Genomic DNA, 18,751 nt, shown 5'->3' with positions numbered 1-18,751 from the left:
TCCGTGCCCACCGGCTCCGCACCCCTCAGCTCCTCGCCCCTAAGCTCCGCGCCCACCTGCTCCACACTCCTCCACTCCGTGCCCACCAGCTCCGCGCCCCTGAGCTCCTCACACCTAAGCTCCGCACCCACCGGGTCCGCACGTGCCCGGCGTCGTCGTCGCCGTCGGGGATGTCGGCGCTGGAGTGGTACGCCCACAAGGCCCTGGGCGACGGCATCTTCTGGATCCAGGAGCGCTTCTACGAGTCCGGCCACCGCGCCAACATCTGGCTGGTGCGCGGCTCCCGGCAGGACGTGCTCATCGACGCGGGGCTGGGCCTCAGGAGCCTCCCCGACTACCTGCGGGACGCCGGCCTCCTCGGGGACCCCGCCGGGGACCCGGCCGGGGACGGCGGCGAGGCCCGGGCCCGGCGGCCGCTGCTGGCCGTGGCCACCCACGTGCACTTCGACCACGCCGGCGGGCTCCACCAGTTCGAGCGGGTGGCCGTGCACGGCGCCGAGGCCCAGGCGCTGGCCCGGGGGGACAACTTCGAGGCGGTCACTTGGCTGCCCGGCCGCCACGTGGGCCGCGCGCCCGGCCCCGGCTGGACGGCCCGAGCCTTCCGAGTCCGGCCCGTCCGGCCCACCCACATCCTGCACGACGGTGAGCCCGCCGGACCCCCGGGGGCCCGCCCGGACGGCCGCCCCAGCCCGGCCGTTGATCGAGGAGTGCGTCTTCCTGTGGCCAAACCAATCAGTCAATCAATCAATCGAGCGCTTACTGTGTGCAGAGCACTGGACTGAGCCACTGTGAGCCCACTGTTGGGTAGGGACCGTCTCTATATGTTGCCAATTTGTACTTCCCGAGCGCTTAGTACAGTGCTCTGCACATAGGAAGCGCTCAATAAATACGATTGATGATGATGATCACGATGATGATGAGCGCTTGGGAAGTCCAAGTTGGCAGCATGGAGAGACGGTCCCTACCCAACAGTGGGTTCACAGTCTAGGAGGGGGAGACAGAGAACAAAATCAATCAATCAATCGTATTGATTGAGCGCTTACTCTGTGCAGAGCACTGGACTGAGCGCTTGGGAAGGACAAGTTGGCAGCAGGTTGAGACGGTCCCTACCCAACAGTGGGTTCACGTTCTAGGAGGGGGAGACAGAGAACAAAATCAATCAATCAATCAATCATATTTATTGAGCGCTTACTGTGTGCGGAGCACTGGACTGAGCGCTTGGGAAGGACAAGTTGGCAGCATGTTGAGACGGTCCCTACCCAACAGTGGGTTCACGTTCTAGGAGGGGGAGACAGAGAACAAAATCAATCAATCAATCAATCATATTTATTGAGCGCTTACTGTGTGCGGAGCACTGGACTGAGCGCTTGGGAAGGACAAGTTGGCAGCATGTTGAGACGGTCCCTACCCAACAGTGGGTTCACGTTCTAGGAGGGGGAGACAGAGAACAAAATCAATCAATCAATCAATCATATTTATTGAGCGCTTACTGTGTGCGGAGCACTGGACTGAGCGCTTGGGAAGGACAAGTTGGCAGCATGTTGAGACGGTCCCTACCCAACAGTGGGTTCACGTTCTAGGAGGGGGAGACAGAGAACAAAATCAATCAATCAATCAATCATATTTATTGAGCGCTTACTGTGTGCGGAGCACTGGACTGAGCGCTTGGGAAGTCCAAGTTGGCAGCATGTAGAGACGGTCTCTACCCAACAGTGGGTTCATGGTCTAGGAGGGGGAGACAGAGAACAAAATCAATCGATCAATCAATCGTATTGAGCGCTTACTGTGTGCAGAGCACTGGACTGAGCGCTTGGGAAGTCCAAGTTGGCAGCATGTAGAGACGGTCCCTACCCAACAGTGGGCTCACAGTCTAGGAGGGGGAGACAAAGAACAAAATCAATCAATCAATCGTATTTATTGAGCATTTACTGTGTGCAGAGCACGCCAAGCTAGCTCTCTTCCTCCCTTCAAGGCCCTACTGAGAGCTCACCTCCTCCAGGAGGCCTTCCCAGACTGAGCCCCTTCCTTCCTCTCCCCCTCGTCCCCCTCTCCACCCCCCCATCTTACCTCCTTCCCTTCCCCACAGCACCTGTATATATGTATATATGTTTGTACATGTTTATTACTCTATTTATTTTACTTGTACATATCTATTCTATTTATTTTATTTTGTTAGTATGTTTGGTTTTGTCTCCCCCTTTTAGACTGTGAGCCCACTGTTGGGTAGGGACTGTCTCTGTATGTTGCCAATTTGTACTTCCCAAGCGCTTAGTACAGTGCTCTGCACATAGTAAGCGCTCAATAAATACGATCGATGATGATGATGATGATGACTAAGCGCTTGGGAAGTCCAAGTTGGCAGCATGTAGAGACGGTCCCTACCCAACAGTGGGTTCACAGTCTACGAGGGGGAGACAGAGAACCAAACCAAACAAAGCACTGTTCTAGGCACTGGGGAGTTTACAAGGTGATCGGGTTGTCCCACGGTCTTCATCCCCATCTTGCAGATGAGGTCACTGAGGCCCAGAGAAGCGAAGTGACTTGCCCAGAGTCACACAGCTGACAAGTGGCGGAGCTGGGATTTGAACCCATGACCTCTGACTCTAAATCAATCAATCAATCGTATTTATTGAGCACTTACTGTGTGCAGAGCACTGGACTAAGCGCTTGGGAAGGACAAGTTGGCAACATGTAGAGACGGTCCCTACCCAACAGTGGGTTCACAGTCTAGGAGGGGGAGACAGACAACAAAATCAATCAACGAATCATACTTATTGAGCGCTTACTGTGTGCAGAGCACTGTACTAACCACTTGGGAAGTCCAAGTTGGCAACATATAGAGACGGTCCCTACCCAACAGTGGGCTCACAGTTTAAAAGGGGGAGAAAAGGGGGGGGGAAACAAAACAAAGCACTGTTCTAGGCACTGGGGAGTTTACAAGGTGATCGGGTTGTCCCACGGGGGGCTCATATGAGGTCACTGAGGCCCAGAGAAGTTAAGTGACTTGCCCAGAGTCACACAGCTGACAAGTGGCGGAGCTGGGATTTGAACCCATGACCTCTGACTCTAAATCAATCAATCGTATTGATTGAGCGCTTACTGTGTGCAGAGCACTGGACTAAGTGCTTGGGAAGGACAAGTTGGCAACATGTAGAGACGGTCCCTACCCAACAGTGGGCTCACACTCTAAAGCCCGGACTCTTTCCACTGAGCCAAAACCCTGGGTGGAAAGGGCAGGGTGGCAAGACTAGACTAGCTCTAGACTGTGAGCCCGTTGTTGGGTAGGGACCGTCTCTATATGTTGCCAACTTGTACTTCCCAAGCGCTTAGTACAGTGCCCTGCACACAGGTAAGCGCTCAACTAATACGACTGGAAATGACCCCACGGGCCCCGCAGTCCCAATTCGTTCAATCATATTTATTGAGCGCTTACCGTGTGGAGAGCACTGTACTGAGCGCTTGGGAAGTACAAGTTGGCAACACATAGAGACGGTCCCTACGCAGCAGCGGGCCCACAGTCTAGAAGGGGGAGACAGAGAACAAAACATATTAACAAAATACAATCAATAGAATAGTAAATCCGCACAAACATATATACAGGTGCTGTGGGGAGGGGAAGGAGGGGGCTCAGTGTGGGAAGGCCTCCTGGAGGAGGTGAGCTCCCAGTAGGGCTTTGAAGGGAGGAAGAGAGCTAGCTTGGCGGATGGGCAGAGGGAGGGCATTCCAGGCCAGGGGGAGGCTGTTGCCCACTTGTACTTCTTCCCAAGCGCTTAGTACAGTGCTCTGCACGCAGTAAGCGCTCAATAAATACGATGGATTGATTGACGTGGGCCGGGGGTCGACGGCGGGACAGGCGAGAACGAGGCCCAGTGAGGAGGTTAGCGGCAGAGGAGCGGTGGGTGCGGGCTGGGCTGGAGAAGGCGCCTTGGCTTCAGACAAGCAGCCTGGTTTAGCGGAAAGAGCCCAGGCTGGGGAGTCGGAGGTCGTGGGTTCTAATCCCGACCCCGCTGCTTGTCGGCTCTGTGACTTTGGGCGAGTCACTTCACTTCTCAGTGCCTCAGTTCCCTCATCTGTAAATTGGGGGTGAAGACTGGGAGCCCCATGGGGGACAACCTGATCACCTCGTCCGTCCCCCAGTGCTTAGAAAAGTGCTTGGCCCATAACAAGGAGAAGCAGCGTGGCTCCGTGGAAAGAGCACGGGCTTTGGAGTCAGAGGTCATGGGTTCAAATGCCGACTCTGTCACGTCTGCTGTGTGACCTCGGGCAAGTCACTTAACTTCTCCGAGCCTCAGTTACCTCATCTGTAAATTGGGGATTAAGACCGTGAGCCCCACGTGGGACAGCCTGATCACCTTGTATCCCCCCAGCACTTAGAACAGTGCTTTGCAAATAGTAAGCGCTTAACAAATGCCATCATTATTTATTATTATTTATTTATTTATGACAAGCGCTTAACAAATGCCATCATCATCATCATTATTATTATTGTTATTGTAATCCCACCTCCCCCATTTCAATAACAGTAGTGGTAGTGGTATTTGTTAAGCGCTCACTATGTGCCAGGCACCTGAGCACTGGGGTAGATACTACCCCATAAGCACTAAACGGATGGGATAGAAGCAGCTTGGTTTAGCGGAAAAAGCCCGGGCTGGGGAGTCGGAGGTCGTGGGTTCTAATCCCGACCCCGCTGCTTGTCGGCTCTGTGACTTTGGGCGAGTCACTTCATTCATTCATTCAATTGTATTTATTGAGCACTTACTGGGTGCAGAGCACTGTACTAAGCACTTGGGAAGTACAACTTCACTTCTCAGAGCCTCAGTTCCCTCATCTATAAATTGGGGATGAAGACTGGGAGCCCCATGGGGGACAACCTTGTACCTCCCCCAGCACTTAGAACAGTGCTTGGCACATAACAAGCACTTAACAAGTGCCATCATCATCATTATTATTATTTTTCATTCATTCAATCATATTTATTGAGCACTTACTGTGTGCAGAGCACTGGACTAAGCGCTTGGGAAGTACAAGCTGGCATTGTTATTATTGTTATTGTAATCCCACCTCCCCCAGTTCAATAATAGTAGTGGTAGTGGGATTTGTTCAGCGCTCACTATGTGCTGGGCACCTAAGCACTGGGGTAGATACTCCATGAGCACTAAACTGTTGGGATAGAAGCAGTGTGGTTTAGCGGAAAGAGCCCGGGCTGGGGAGTCGGAGGTCGTGGGTTCTAATCCCTGATCCTCCAGGTGCCATACTAAGAGCTGGGGTGGATACAAGCAAGCGAGGTTGGACACCGTCCCCGTCCTACGTGGGGCTCGCAATCTCAATCCCCATTTTCCAGACGAGATAGCTGAGGCCCGGAAAAGTGAAGTGACTCGCCCAAGGGCACCCAGAGGACGAGTGAGAAGCAGCATGGCGTAGCGGATAGAGCACGGGCCTGGGAATCGGAAGGTCGTGGGTTCTGATCCGTCCCCGATCCGCCACCTGTCAGCTGTGTGACTTCGGGCGAGTCATTTCGCTTCTCTGGGCCTCAGCGACCTCATCTGTCAAATGGGGATGAAGACGGGGAGCCCCACGGGGGTGGACAACCTGATCACCATTCATTCATTCATTGTCGTATTTATTGAGCGCTTACTGTGTGCAGAGCACTGTACTAAGTGCCTGGGAAGTACAAGTCGGCAACATATAGAGACGGCCCCTACCCAACAACCGGCTCACAGTCTTCATCCCCATTTGACAGATGAGGTAACTGAGGCCCAGAGAAGTGAAGTGACTTGCCCAAAGTCACCCAGCTGACAAGCGGCAGAGCCGGGATTCAAACCCAAGACCCCTGACTCCCAAGTCCGGGATCTTTCCACTAAGCCAGGCTGCTGCATCCATCCCAGTGCTCGGCAGGTAGCAAGCGCGTATCAGAAGCCATCATTATTATTATTATTATTATTATTAACGGGGCACAGCAGTGTTGACCCCAAGGATCCGGGGGAGGCCCCAGCACTTTGAACAGTGCTTGGCACAGAGTAAGCGCTTAACAAATGCCATCATTATTATCATTATTATAGATACAGGCCGATTGGGTGGGACACAGTCCCTGTCCCCCATGGGGCTCACAGTCTCAATCCCCATTTCGCAGACGAGGGAACTGAGGCTCGGAGAAGTGAAGTGACGCGCCCAAGGACACACAGCAGGCAAGTGGCGGTGCCGGGATTAGAACCCCTGACTTGACTCCCATGCCCGTGCTCTAGCCGCCACGCTGTGCTGTTTCTCACCCGTCTGCTGGGAGCCCTTGGGTGAGTCATTTCCCTTCTCTGGGCCTCAGCTACCTCGTCTGGAAAATGGGGATTGAGATTGCAAGCCCCACGTAGGACGGGGACGGTGTCCAACCTCGTTCGCTTGTATCCTCCCCAGCGCTTAGTACGGTGCCTGGCACCTAGTAAGCGCTTAACAGATGCCGTAATTATTATCATTATTACCACCCACCCCGTCTCCCTAGATTTGCCCCCTCCTTCCTCTCCCCCTCCCCACAGCACCTGTATATATGTTTGTACGTATTTATTACTCTTATTTATTATTTATTTATTTACTTTGTTTATTTTTATTTATTTATTTATTTGTCTTATTTATTTATTTTATTTGTACATATTTATTCTATTTATTTTATCTTGTTGATATGTTTTGTTTTGTTGTCTGTCTCCCCCTTCTAGACTTTGAGCCCGTTGTTGGGTAGGGACCGTCTCTATATGTTTCCAACTTGTACTTTCCAAGCGCTTAGGGCAGTGCTCTGCACACAGTAAGCGCTCAATAAATACGATTGAATGAATGAATGGATGAATTTGCTGTTTCCTCTGTAGATCTAGCAGGAGATTCAAGGTCGTGGCGTTTCGGATTTGTATCCCACATTAATTTTGCTAGTTGAGGTCATTTTTTAAATTTTGTTTTATTCCGCCTATAGTGAATTGGAAGAAGGATGCTGAACCATGTGCTAGTTAGGAGAGGAAGCGCTGAAAATGGCTCGACTCTGTAATGATGCTAATTCTGGTATTTGTCAAGTGCTTACTATGTGCCAGGCGCTGTAATAAGCACTGGGGTGGATACAAGCAGATCAGGATAGACACGGCCCCCTTCCCGCCTAGGGCTCACAGTCTTTTTATTGCAGCGCTTTGAACAGTGCTCGGCCCATAGTAAGCGCTTAACGAATACCGTCATTATGGTCCCCATTTTATAGATGAGGGAGCTGAGGCACAGAGAAGTGGAGTGACTTGCCCGAGGCCACAGAGCAGACAAGTGGCGGAGTCAGGATCAGAACTCAATCAATCAATCAATCGTATTTATTGAGCGCTTACTATGTGCAGAGCACTGTACTAAGCGCTTGGGAAGTACAAATTGGCAACACATAGAGACAGTCCCTACCCAACAGTGGGCTCACAGTCTAAAAGGGGGAGACAGAGAACAGAACCAAACATACCAACAAAATAAAATAAATAGGATAGAAATGTACAAGTAAAATAAATAAATAAATAAATAAATAAATAAATAGAGTAATAAATATGTACAACCATATATACATATATACAGGTGCTGTGGTGAAGGGAAGGAGGTAAGATGGGGGGATGGAGAGGGGGACGAGGGGAACTCGGGTCCTTCTGACTCCCCAAGCCCATGCTCTATCCACTACGTCACGCTGCTTCCCAAACTTAAGCACCTGGGCATCCCCCCACCAATATCCCAAGCACAGCACCTGTATATATGTATATATGTTTGTACATATTTATTACTCTATTTATCTTGTACATATCTATTCTATTTAATTTATTTTGTTAGTATGTTTGGTTTTGTTGTCTGTCTCCCCCTTCTAGACTGTGAGCCCGCTGTTGGGTAGGGACCATCTCCGTGTGATGCTGACTTGTACTTCCCAAACGCTTAGTACAGTGCTCTGCTCACAGTAAGCACTCAATAAATACGATTGATTGATTGATTCTCGATGTGCCAGCCTCCAGAGCTTCGTGCAGGGTGTTTGCCGGACAAGCCGGCATCCTTCCTGGAGGCCAGGGGAGGAGGAGGAGGAGGAGGGCTTTTATCCTGCCACCACAGTGGGCACAGCTCAGTAGCTAAAAGCTTGACATGTGAGTGTGGATGCTGTTCCCTGTTGATGCTCATTTCCCTTCTTCCCTTTTCCCTTTCCCTTCATCCCTTTTCCCTTTCCCTTCTTCCCTTTTCCCTTCGTCCCTTTTCCCTTTCCCTTCTTCCCTTTTCCCTTTCCCTTCTCCCTCATCGAGCCCCAGCACGGCTGACCTGGCTGCTCAGGACCTTCTGGCTGCTGCCTCCCGCCCAGCCCAGTGGAAGGGAATAGGTACCATCATCATCATCATCAATCGTATTTATTGAGCGCTTACTGTGTGCAGAGCACTGGACTAAGCGCTTGGGAAGTACAAGTTGGTAACAGATAGAGACAGTCTCTACCCAGCAGTGGGCTCACAGTCTAAAAGAAGCACTCCTAAAAGAAGAAGGTACCAGAAATGTTCATTGGGGTCTTCTAGACCACAGGAGCCCCTCGGCCCTTCATGGCTTGCAGGGAGCTCTGGGGGACCCAGCAGGCCCGGAAGCAAGTGGTAGGAGTTGCCAATTGCCAATTGGAGAAGCCGTGGCGTGGAAACTCCTCAGGCAGAAACTCCTCACCCTGGGCTTCAAGGCTGTCCATCCCCTCGCCCCCTCCTACCTCACCTCCCTTCTCTCCTTCTACTGCCCAGCCCGCACCCTCCGCTCCTCCACCGCTAATCTCCTCACTGTACCTCGTTCTCGCCTGTCCCACCATCGACCCCCGGCCCACGTCATCCCCCGGGCCTGGAATGCCCTCCCTCTGCCCATCCGCCAAGCTAGCTCCCTTCAAGGCCCTGCTGAGAGCTCACCTCCTCCAGGAGGCCTTCCCAGACTGAGCCCCTTCCTTCCTCTCCCCCTCGTCCCCCTCTCCATCCCACCATCTTACCTCCTTCCCTTCCCCACAGCACCTGTATATATGTATATGTGGTTGTACATATTTATTACTCTATTTATTTGTTTATTTATTTATTTTACTTGTACATTTCTATCCTATTTATTTTATTTTGTTGGTATGTTTGGTTTTGTTCTCTGTCTCCCCCTTTTAGACTGTGAGCCCACTGTTGGGTAGGGACTGTCTCTATGTGTTGCCAATCTGTACTTCCCAAGCGCTTAGTACAGTGCTCTGCACATAGTAAGCGTTCAATAAATACGATTGATTGATTGATTGATTGATTGAAACCCCCTCAACGGCCGGGCTCCACCCCAGCCCTGGGAGTGAGTGGGGCTGACCGCCCAAAACAGCGCGGGAAAAATCAGGGAAAGATTTCTGGCCTGTCGAGGAGGGAGCGAATGATTGCAGAATTATTTCATTAGAGGTCTGTGATTGCCTGTCTGCGACATTGCCTCTGGGTTAGTCTTTTGCTGACACGCGGTGGTTTTTGCCTGCGTTTCCTATTGCTATGACAACCAGGCAACCCTGCGTGCCCATAGGAACAGCAGAAAGGCAAAGAGTGGGGAGTATAGGGTGGAGAGCTATCTTTGGTGGCAGACAGAACCGGCGCAGAGCAGAGCATTCACTATCAATGTGGATCCGTCTGAGTCACAGAAAAAGAAGGATGGTGTTGATATCCTGAAACCTATTCAACCGCTTGATTCCTTCACGGTACTAGATCGTGAATCGTTTTACCTCCCCTTGCGAGACGAGGAGGGCCTGTCTTGCGATGGGAGTAAAATACATGACAGAACTCAATTTCACCTAAATTGGAAACGGCAAATATTGAAATATTTTCTAAACCTAGTGTCCAGTGGGACGGATTTTTTTTTCTTTTCTAGGCTTGAGACGGGAGTTTTCTCAGTGGAATAGTGCCGTCAGCAAATATGCTGGGAAGGACCATCTAGATAGGGCGGGGGTGGGGGGTGGGGGAGAGGGTCTCTTATTTTTCCCTTTATAAATACTAAAGAAAATAACATTTGAATAAGATTAAAGTGTAATTATTTCCGCTCGCGTATTCCTCTGTATTTTCAATATTTTGTAAGGAGTAAAATGAAGATATCCCCTCCCCCATGTCCAGTTTTAAATAATTGGCAATTTACGTAATTATCAATAGGCTAGAATGGAATCTTAAGAAGGAAGTTTGCTTTAAAAGCACGAAAAGGGAATTTAGTATTTCCTAAGTACCTAAAAGATGTACCACTAAGTGTTGGTAGAAGGCGTTTGTCAATATGATTTGAAAGCTTCAATCCCCAGAGTAGCAGCTGATTTCCTTTTCCCGGGACTACGCATTTCCTGTCTTGCTTAGAAATTGCCGTCCGCCGTCTGATCCTGCAAGGCAGTCCTGTAGACCAGCACTTTACACACTAGGAGGGATCAGGTGCACCAAAAATGGTACAATAGTAAGAGTTGTACGGTGTTTCCATATAATCTTACTTATTCCCAATCCCTAGGATGTGGGGGCAGAGATCACATAGGTAATAGTTTCAGAGTAGTTTATTTGCAGCCCAAATTGGAGCATAATCTTTTCAGGAAAAATAAAACCAAATTGACCGTTCCTTCTTGATGCCCTGACAGCAAAGTTGACTTTCAGGGATCTATGAGATTAATTTGCATGTGTTAGTCCACTCCCTAGTCGTTTTGTGAAGGTAAAATAAAGCCCTCCAAAAAAAAAAAAAGACAATTTTTAGGATTTTGACAAGACACCTTTCTTTAGGAAGGGAGTCATTCCATTTGAAATGCAAGTGGCTATTGGGTACTTAGCTTCTTTTCAACAGAAACTTCCTGGCCTAAAAGGTTGAATGAAATGGAAATGAACCCGTATGTATTTCTCAGAGTTTGAAGGCAAGGTGGGAATCGTAGCTGTTCATTTAGTGCCATTGTTTGAGGGTTCAAATTCCAGGGTCAACAGTAGTTCTCTTTAACTCAAAACTGAGTCAGAGAACCTGGGTTCTAATCCAGGCTCCTCCATTGTCTGCTGTTTGACCTTGGGTAAGTCACTTTTGTTGTCTGTGCCTCAGCTACTTCATTGGGGAATTAAAACTGAGCTCTATGCGGGGCAGGGGCTGTGGCCAATCCGAGTAGCTTGGCTCTACCCCAGCGCTTAGTACAGTGCCTGGCACACAGTAAGCCTTTATCAAATACCTTTAAAAAAGCCAAACAATAACTTCCTCATTAAGAGAAGCAGCGTGGCTCAGTGAAAGAGTACGGGCTTGGGAGTCAAACGTCATCGGTTCTGATCTCAGCTCTGCCAGTTGTCTGCTGTGTGACTTTGGGCAAGTCGCATAACTTCTCTGTTCCTCAGTTACCTCATCTGTAAAATGGGGATGAAGACTGAGCCCCACGTGGGACAACCTGATCACCTTGTATCCCCCCCAGCGCTTAGAACGGTGATTTACACATAGTAAGCCTTAACAGATACCATCATTATTATTATTAAGCTGCAACTCCTTACCTTAACACACAACCCCTGTGCTCCCCCCCGACTTTCCCATCACTATAGACAGCACCACCATCCTTCCTTCCTGTCTCCTGAGCCCATAACCTTGGCGTTAGCCTTGATTTAGCTCTCTCATTCGACCCACACATTCCATCTCACAATCCTTGTCAGTTCAACCTTCACAGCATCACTAAAATCTTCCCTTTCCTCTCCATTCAAACCGCTACCACATTAATACAATCTCTCACCCTATCCCCTTGAATACTGCATCGGCGTCCTTGCTGACCTCCCTGCCTCCTTTCTCTCGGCACTCCAGCTTCATACTTCACTCTGCTGCCAGGATTCATTTCTCTTTGAAAACACTCAGTCTGTATCTTCCCACTCCTCAAGAACCTCCAGTGGTTTCCCGTCCACCTCCGCATCAAACAGAAACTCCTTACCATCGGCTTTAAAATGCTCAATCACTATACCCCCTCCTACCTCACTCGATTCCCATGTACCACACAGATAGATCGCATATCGCTCCTATAACGCCAACTTACGCACCTCGATCTCATCTTTCTCCCCGCCAACCTCTTGCCCGGGTCCTACCTCTGGCCTGCAACGTCCTCCCTCTTCATATCTGACAGACAGTTACTCTCTCCACCTGCAAAGCTTAATTGAAATCGTATCTCCAAGAAGCCTTCCCTGACTAAGCCCTCATCTTGTAAACTGTAAGCCCGGTGTGGGCAGGGATTGGCTCTCCTTATTACTGAATTGTACTTCCCAAGCATTTAGTACAGTGCTCTGCACACAGTAAGCGTGCTTAATAAATATGATGGAATTTCTTTTTCTCCCATTCCCTTCTATGTCATCCTGATTTGCCCCTTTTACACCCCCCACCTCAGTCCCATAGCACTTATGTATATAGCCATAATTTATTTATATTAATCTCTGTCTTCCCTTCTAGACTGTAAGCTCGTTGTCATCAGGGAGTTTTGTTGTACTCTCCCAAGCGCTTATTACAGTGGTCTGCCCACAGTACGTGCTCAATAAATACAATCGATTGAGTCCTTTTTGCAGTCAGTCAGTGGTATTTACTGAATGCATAGTATGTGCAGAGTCCTTGGGAGAGTACAGTACTGTAGAAGCTGGTAGACTTGACCCCTGCCCTCGGGCAGTTTACAGGCTAGTGGGAGAGACAGACCTTAAAAGAAATTACAGACCGGGAGAGGGAGAGAGTGTAAGGATGTGTACATAAATGCTGTAGTGAGGGGAGTGTCAAGGTTCTCGAAGGTGACAGACCCAAGCCTATAGGCCGTATAGAAGGGAGGGTGAGTAGGGTGGGGAAAAGAGGTCAGTCAGGGACGACTTCTTGGCAGAGATGTCGAAAGTAGGGAATGCGTTGCTTTTCCTACAAAGCTCAAGAATGATGTTGCATTATCTTGGGATGGATATGATTACTGAGTCACCGGGAGAGAGTTGTTTTCCATTCCATTGGAAGGAAATGCAGTCAGCTGAAGTATTTGGAAGTAGATTAGCCAGAGCAGACATGTAAGGCTAAACAGCAGCCTGGCTTCTCTCTGCCCTTGTAATGCTGGCTGACTTCAAGCTCTCTTAACCCAGGATTGGTCCCAGAGCCCTGCAGTGAACCACCTCCAGGTGAGACCAGGCAGGGAGAACCACAGCATCTGGCAAACAGGGCAGACGTACCACTAATGATAATGGTGGCATTTGTGAAGTGCTTACTATGTGACAGGCACTGTACTAAGCACTGGGGTAGTTACCAGGTAATTGGGTTGGACAAAGTCCCTAACCCACATGGGGCTCACAGCCATTTTACAGATAGGAAATAAACCAAGATCCCTCTGTGCCCACTGGGTCCATGAAGCCCAACAGCAAGCAGGGACAACCGAATGTGTCAGGACTGTGTGTGTGTGGCCTCCGGCCTTGTGAAGGTCAGCTCCAGCCTAGTCAGGTTGGGAAACTTGGCTCGGGCAGGAAATCCAAGTTTCCTTCGTGGGTAGATTGACTCTTCCACCTCTCTCCATTGCCCAGAGGCCCCAGTCTGTTTCTCTTCTTCTCCCCCAGTCAGCTACTCAGTCAACTGATAGTACTCATGGAGTGCTTTTTGTGTGCAGAACACTGTACTAAGCCCTTGGGAGAGTTAACACAGCAGGCAGTCAGTGGCCCTACCAAAGTGCAGAGAAATTGTCTCCAAAGGGGAGGAAAAGAATTAAAATGAGACCCTGAGGGCTTTCCCCCAGCGTGGAGAGCTGAAAGAAGCCTCTGAATTCGGGTGTTGAAATGGAACATCCCAGCTTGAGCTGACCCTTTTCGGGGGTGGGGGTTTATTTATTTATTTATTTTACTTGTACATATCTATTCTATTTATTTTATTTTGTTAGTATGTTTGGTTTTGTTCTCTGTCTCCCCCTTTTAGACTGTGAGCCCACCGTTGGGTAGGGCCTGTCTCTATATGTTGCCAATTTGTACTTCCCAAGCGCTTAGTACAGCGCTCTGCACACAGTAAGCGCTCAATAAATGCGATTGATGGTGGGTGGGCCGTCTTGGCTTTTGAGACTGTTTCCTCAGTGACTGCTTGAGGAAATGACTGGGGATTAGGACCGAACCCAGGTGGGACGTGGACCGTGTCCAAGCTGATTAGCTTGTATCTACCCGGCATGTAGAACAGCGCCCGGCACAGAGTAAGCATTTAACAAAGACCGTGGGGAAAAAGAGAAAAGCTTGCAGTCACACATTTAATAAGCGTTCTTCAGAGAACTCCGCCTTTCCCACTTGACAGTAAGGGTCGATGTTGTGACAGCTTCCTGATTTTTATCTTCCAACGCGTCTTTCCGCGTAGGTGATGTCATCAGCCTCGGTGACAGACAGCTCACGGTTATGCACATGCCTGGTCACTCCAGGGGGAGTATTTGCTTGCACGACAAAGACCGGAAGATACTGTTCAGCGGAGACGTGGTCTACGACGGCTCGATGATCGACTGGCTCCCGTATAGCAAAATCAGCGACTACGTCAGAAGCTGCGAGCGTCTTCTAGAGTTAGTGGACCGGGGTCTCGTAGAAAAGGTTCTTCCCGGGCACTTCAACACTTTTGGGGCTGAGAGGCTTTTTCGATTAGCCTCCAACTACATTTCCAAAGCCGGAATATGTCACAGAGTCTCTACTTGTGCTATGAGGTCCCTGGCGAGTTTAGCCCTCCGCGTGACAAACTCCCGACACACTCCTTAAGTGGAGTACCCCTGCTTCACTAAATGGTCAGTGGTTGAGTCTCTTCAATGGCTTCTGATAAGCAAGTTGGAAAAATTGCTCTTATGGTGTTAAAAAGTCCGAGACTCAACAGGCCCCACAAAAGTATTTATTTATTTTTCCATGAGACAAGAAACCACTAAAATAAGCTAGTATCTTGCCAGAGCTCCTGCCTTTCGATACTTTTTAGTTGGGGGCAGGAGAAAGTTGGAAAGGGAAGATCAGAATTGTACCACGTTTACTGGTCAAAGATTCATTTATTCCCCCTAAGGTTCAAGATGCCTCAGTTGAAACACAAGGTTTATGTTTGAACTCCAAACTTAACATCCTTACTGTGTCAAGAAGCTGAATTTGGTTTCTTCACTCTCTAATATTTTCACTATCTAGAAATGCCATCCAACTCTCAGTGTTCAGTTTAAAGCAACAGCAGTACCATTCCATGGCTATTCCTAGTATTGGATTCATGTATGCTGCACTTTATTCTTCATGCAATTCTGTGAAGTGTATGTGCGTCACATTTTTGAAAAACAAAGCACATTGATGTTTAATGCAAAGCTTTAAAAACAGCAGAAGTGCTTGAGTCAAATGGTGGAATGTAGTGTTCACTTCAGCTTTAGTATTTTTCAAACAAAGTAAGATTTCAAGTGCATAATTAACCTGCAATCTAGGTTCTTTGAAAGGATACTGTCAGGCAAGCTTCAAAATATAGGTGCAATATTTGAGTAATTATTTTCAAAGCTACAATCAAGATTACTCTATCAATAACAACCTCACTGGTTATGTAACATTTCACACTGCCAAAGCAACTCTTTTAGGTGCCCCAGAAGAAAATTGCATCTTGTCTTCTTGACCTCCTAGAGTATCCTACAAAGAAAGAAACCCAAGACTTGCAATGATTGCCTTGTTCTCTCAAGGCCCAAACAACAGAAACTCACATTTTGAAGTGGAAGCTGGGTATTGGCACGGAGTCCTTTATCTCTCTTCCATTCCTTCTTTGTTCTGGGTAGTCAGTTCTGCCATTACATGTGCTTTCACTCCCTGTGTCGGTTAGAACACGATGGTGGAAATTAAGGAATTTGTGTGTGTGTGTATATCTGGAAAGAATGGGATGTGGTGTCGGAAGAAACTTGTGCACATGTATCTGAACACGGGGTGAGGGCTAAAAACTGGATTTCCTTTAACGGGAATTCTTCAAGAATGCATATCCTTGATATGTAGAACTGACTTACTTGGAAAATCGTACAGGGGAAAAGGAAGCCATTCTGTATCCTTCAGAACTGTTTCCTAGAAGACCCTTTTCCTTGGAACCCAGAACACTGCTCAGCTACAGACTGGAATTGTATCTTTCCTAAGGTGGCTTTTCCACTGGGTGAGCCTTAAATTTTTAACCTATGTCATTGAGAGTGTAGCGTTGTGGAAGCGGCATTCCAATTTATTTAAACTGGGTCTTAAACAGTTCTGCCATTACACGTGCTTTCACTCCCTGTGTCGGTTAGAACACGATGGTGGAAATTAAGGAATGTGTGTGTGTGTTTATCTGGAAAGAATGGGATGTGGTGTCAGAAGAAACTTGTGCACATGTATCTGAACACGGGGTGAGGGCTAAAACCTGGATTTCCTTTAACGGGAATTCTTCAAGAATGCATATCCTTGATATGTAGAACTGACTTACTTGGAAAATCGTACAGGGGAAAAGGAAGCCATTCTGTATCCTTCAGAACTGTTTCCTAGAAGACCCTTTTCCTTGGAATCCAGAACCCTGCTCAGCTACAGACTGGAATTGTATCTTTCCTAAGGTGGCTTTTCCATTGGGTGAGCCTTACATTTTTAACCTATGTCACTGAGAGTGTAGCGTTGTGGAAGCGGCATTCCAATTTATTTAAACTGGGTCTTAAACAGGCAATTTTATAATATCAGAAAATGGATAACCTCGATATTCAAGTCCTTTTCAGATTAGAGGCCATTCTGAGGAACACTTGGCGTTTGCCTCTAGCCTTAAGTAGGAGCTGCACTAAATTTCAGTGCCTGGGGAGAGAGGGAGAATGTTTTTTTGAAAATCACAAGAAATATTTTTATGATTTAAAAAATGAGTCACGAAGCTAGCTTGTCTGCATTTACACCATATAAACAGTGGCATCCCACACTTAAATATACGGATTGTAGCATTTTTGCTCCTGGTTTAACCTAAACTATGGAAAAGCTAATTCATCATGAACTTGATGTAAACTGTCCTGTTTGTCTTTACAGGTCAAGCTGAGTTGTGCCTAAAGTAAAATATGTTGATTATAAAACCGAAGTGTTTTTAAAATACAGATGAGAAAGTTAAAATATACATATTTTTTACCCTGACAGTGACCCTTTAACTCTGATGATGCAGTTTATTTTCCGTAAAGTGTTAAATTGAGGTTGAGTTCTAAGTTGCCTAACTTGAAGCTATCTAGGATGTGTTTTTAGTGTGTATATGGCCAGTGCTTCACCTTTGGTCGTTTAAGTTTCTTAATTGCTGCTTTTCATTAAGAGGTAAAAAGAATACCTAAGTATTTATATGTTTTATCTATTAACTGTGAACAAAACGTCCCTGATGTTTAAGTAAAATTGTACATCATCTTTGTTCTTACTTGGATGGTAATAAATGTGTAATACATCTTGGTGGTCTAAATGTAATGTTTTATAATGAGTGTAATAAATACTAAACAGAATCTTTTGTTGGAATGAGCAATTCTACGCTTTGCATCTTTATAAAATTTCCCCCCTTTGCGGTTAGAATTTTAATTTTGTAGAAACAGAAATTGCAGTAGATTTAATTTTAAATTGTATGACGAATGTGATTTGAGGTTTTGTAGCATACTTAAGATTAAGTATGTAAAATAGGACTTCTACACCAACCAGGTATTTCCTATTTTCAAATTCCGAGTAATTCTATTTTTACACCTGTATCTTGCGGCACAACCACCCCTAATTACTTCCCTTCGGAAACTGTCTCTCTGCTCTGGTGTCGGCTTAAATAGGATTGTCAGCGTCTCCCTCGAGTCCACACTTAATCCTGTTCTCCGTGGGCTGGTTTTAAAAAAACAAATTCACAAGCCTCTACCGGGTAAATCACAAGCTGGGTTTCATGGAATCGCAACACTGAATATGCCAAGAGAAATAATAGAGCGACTGAGGAGGGTAACATCATCATCATCATCATCAATCGTATTTATTGAGCGCTTACTATGTGCAGAGCACTGTACTAAGCGCTTGGGAAGTACAAACTGGCAACATACAGAGACAGTCCCTACCCAACAGTGGGCTCACAGTCTAAAAGGGGGAGACAGAGAACAAAACCAAACATACTAACAAAATAAAATAACAGTTTGAGCGGGTTAAAAAAGAAGTGAAGCTAAACAAATTGCCAGACTTTAAAAATTACATTTGATGATGATACTCTTTATGGATACATACATTTATATAGACATTTCAGCGATACTATATTATGGTATTTAAGCCCTTACTACGTGCCAAGGACTGTCGCCGTATACTCTCTCTCACTCTCTCTGAACGCAAACTATATATACACACATATATATGTATATATACACTACATGCGTCCACAGCTTGGTTGATTTATCAGTGAAAGCTTCTTAAAGGCTGTGGTTTTCAGTGCTGAGAGCTAGAAGTGTACTTTTCTTGCTCAGGGGGAAATATGTGTGTTGAACATTATCATTTCAAGCTGTGGGATTCCCAAAGTGAATCAAGGTGGGGTTAGCCCCCGAAACTGCAGGAGAGCATCCCGGGGCCGAAAGAGAGATGGCAGAGGCCGAGACCGACGCCGTTAACAAGACGCTGGCCGAGGGAGCTCACGGCTCCCCGAATTGACCCTCGACCTTTGGAGATGTAGTTTGCCTCTCAGAGGGGCAGAACTGTGACCTTGCAAGCGAAGCCTAGCGTTCTCTAATGCTGACAGCGCTAGCTTTTGAGGAAATTTAGCTGGACCCATGCACTTTCGAAAAGCTGATCCTGAGGAAAAGTTTCCGCATTTTGCTGAGGTTGTGTTA

At 47.6% G+C, this 18,751-nt stretch overlaps 1 protein-coding gene across 1 annotated transcript; it reads left to right on the top strand.

Annotated features, from left to right (window-relative positions):
* The first annotated feature begins 101 nt into the window (after nucleotides 1–101).
* Nucleotides 102–17,356, top strand: MBLAC2 (metallo-beta-lactamase domain containing 2). The gene is made up of 2 exons (XM_038765940.1): nucleotides 102–642; nucleotides 14,311–17,356. Exons 1-2 carry the CDS (start codon nucleotides 171–173, stop codon nucleotides 14,694–14,696), a joined length of 858 nt encoding a protein of 285 aa, XP_038621868.1. The 5' UTR covers nucleotides 102–170; the 3' UTR covers nucleotides 14,697–17,356.
* Nucleotides 17,357–18,751: the final 1,395 nt, after the last annotated feature.

This window comes from Tachyglossus aculeatus, chromosome 23 (assembly GCF_015852505.1).
Source record: "Tachyglossus aculeatus isolate mTacAcu1 chromosome 23, mTacAcu1.pri, whole genome shotgun sequence".
Lineage (NCBI taxonomy): Eukaryota > Metazoa > Chordata > Mammalia > Monotremata > Tachyglossidae > Tachyglossus > Tachyglossus aculeatus.
Note: the sequence above shows the minus strand (reverse complement) of the source record. Positions and strands in the feature narration are given on the sequence as shown.

Excerpts from the sequence above, each read along its gene's own strand:
- MBLAC2 (XM_038765940.1), top strand. The coding sequence starts at position 171 with ATGTCGGCGCTGGAGTGGTACGCCCACAAGGCCCTGGGCGACGGCATC. Across the intron at positions 643-14,310 it reads CACCCACATCCTGCACGACG|GTGATGTCATCAGCCTCGGT; the intron begins GTGAGCCCGCCG and ends CTTTCCGCGTAG.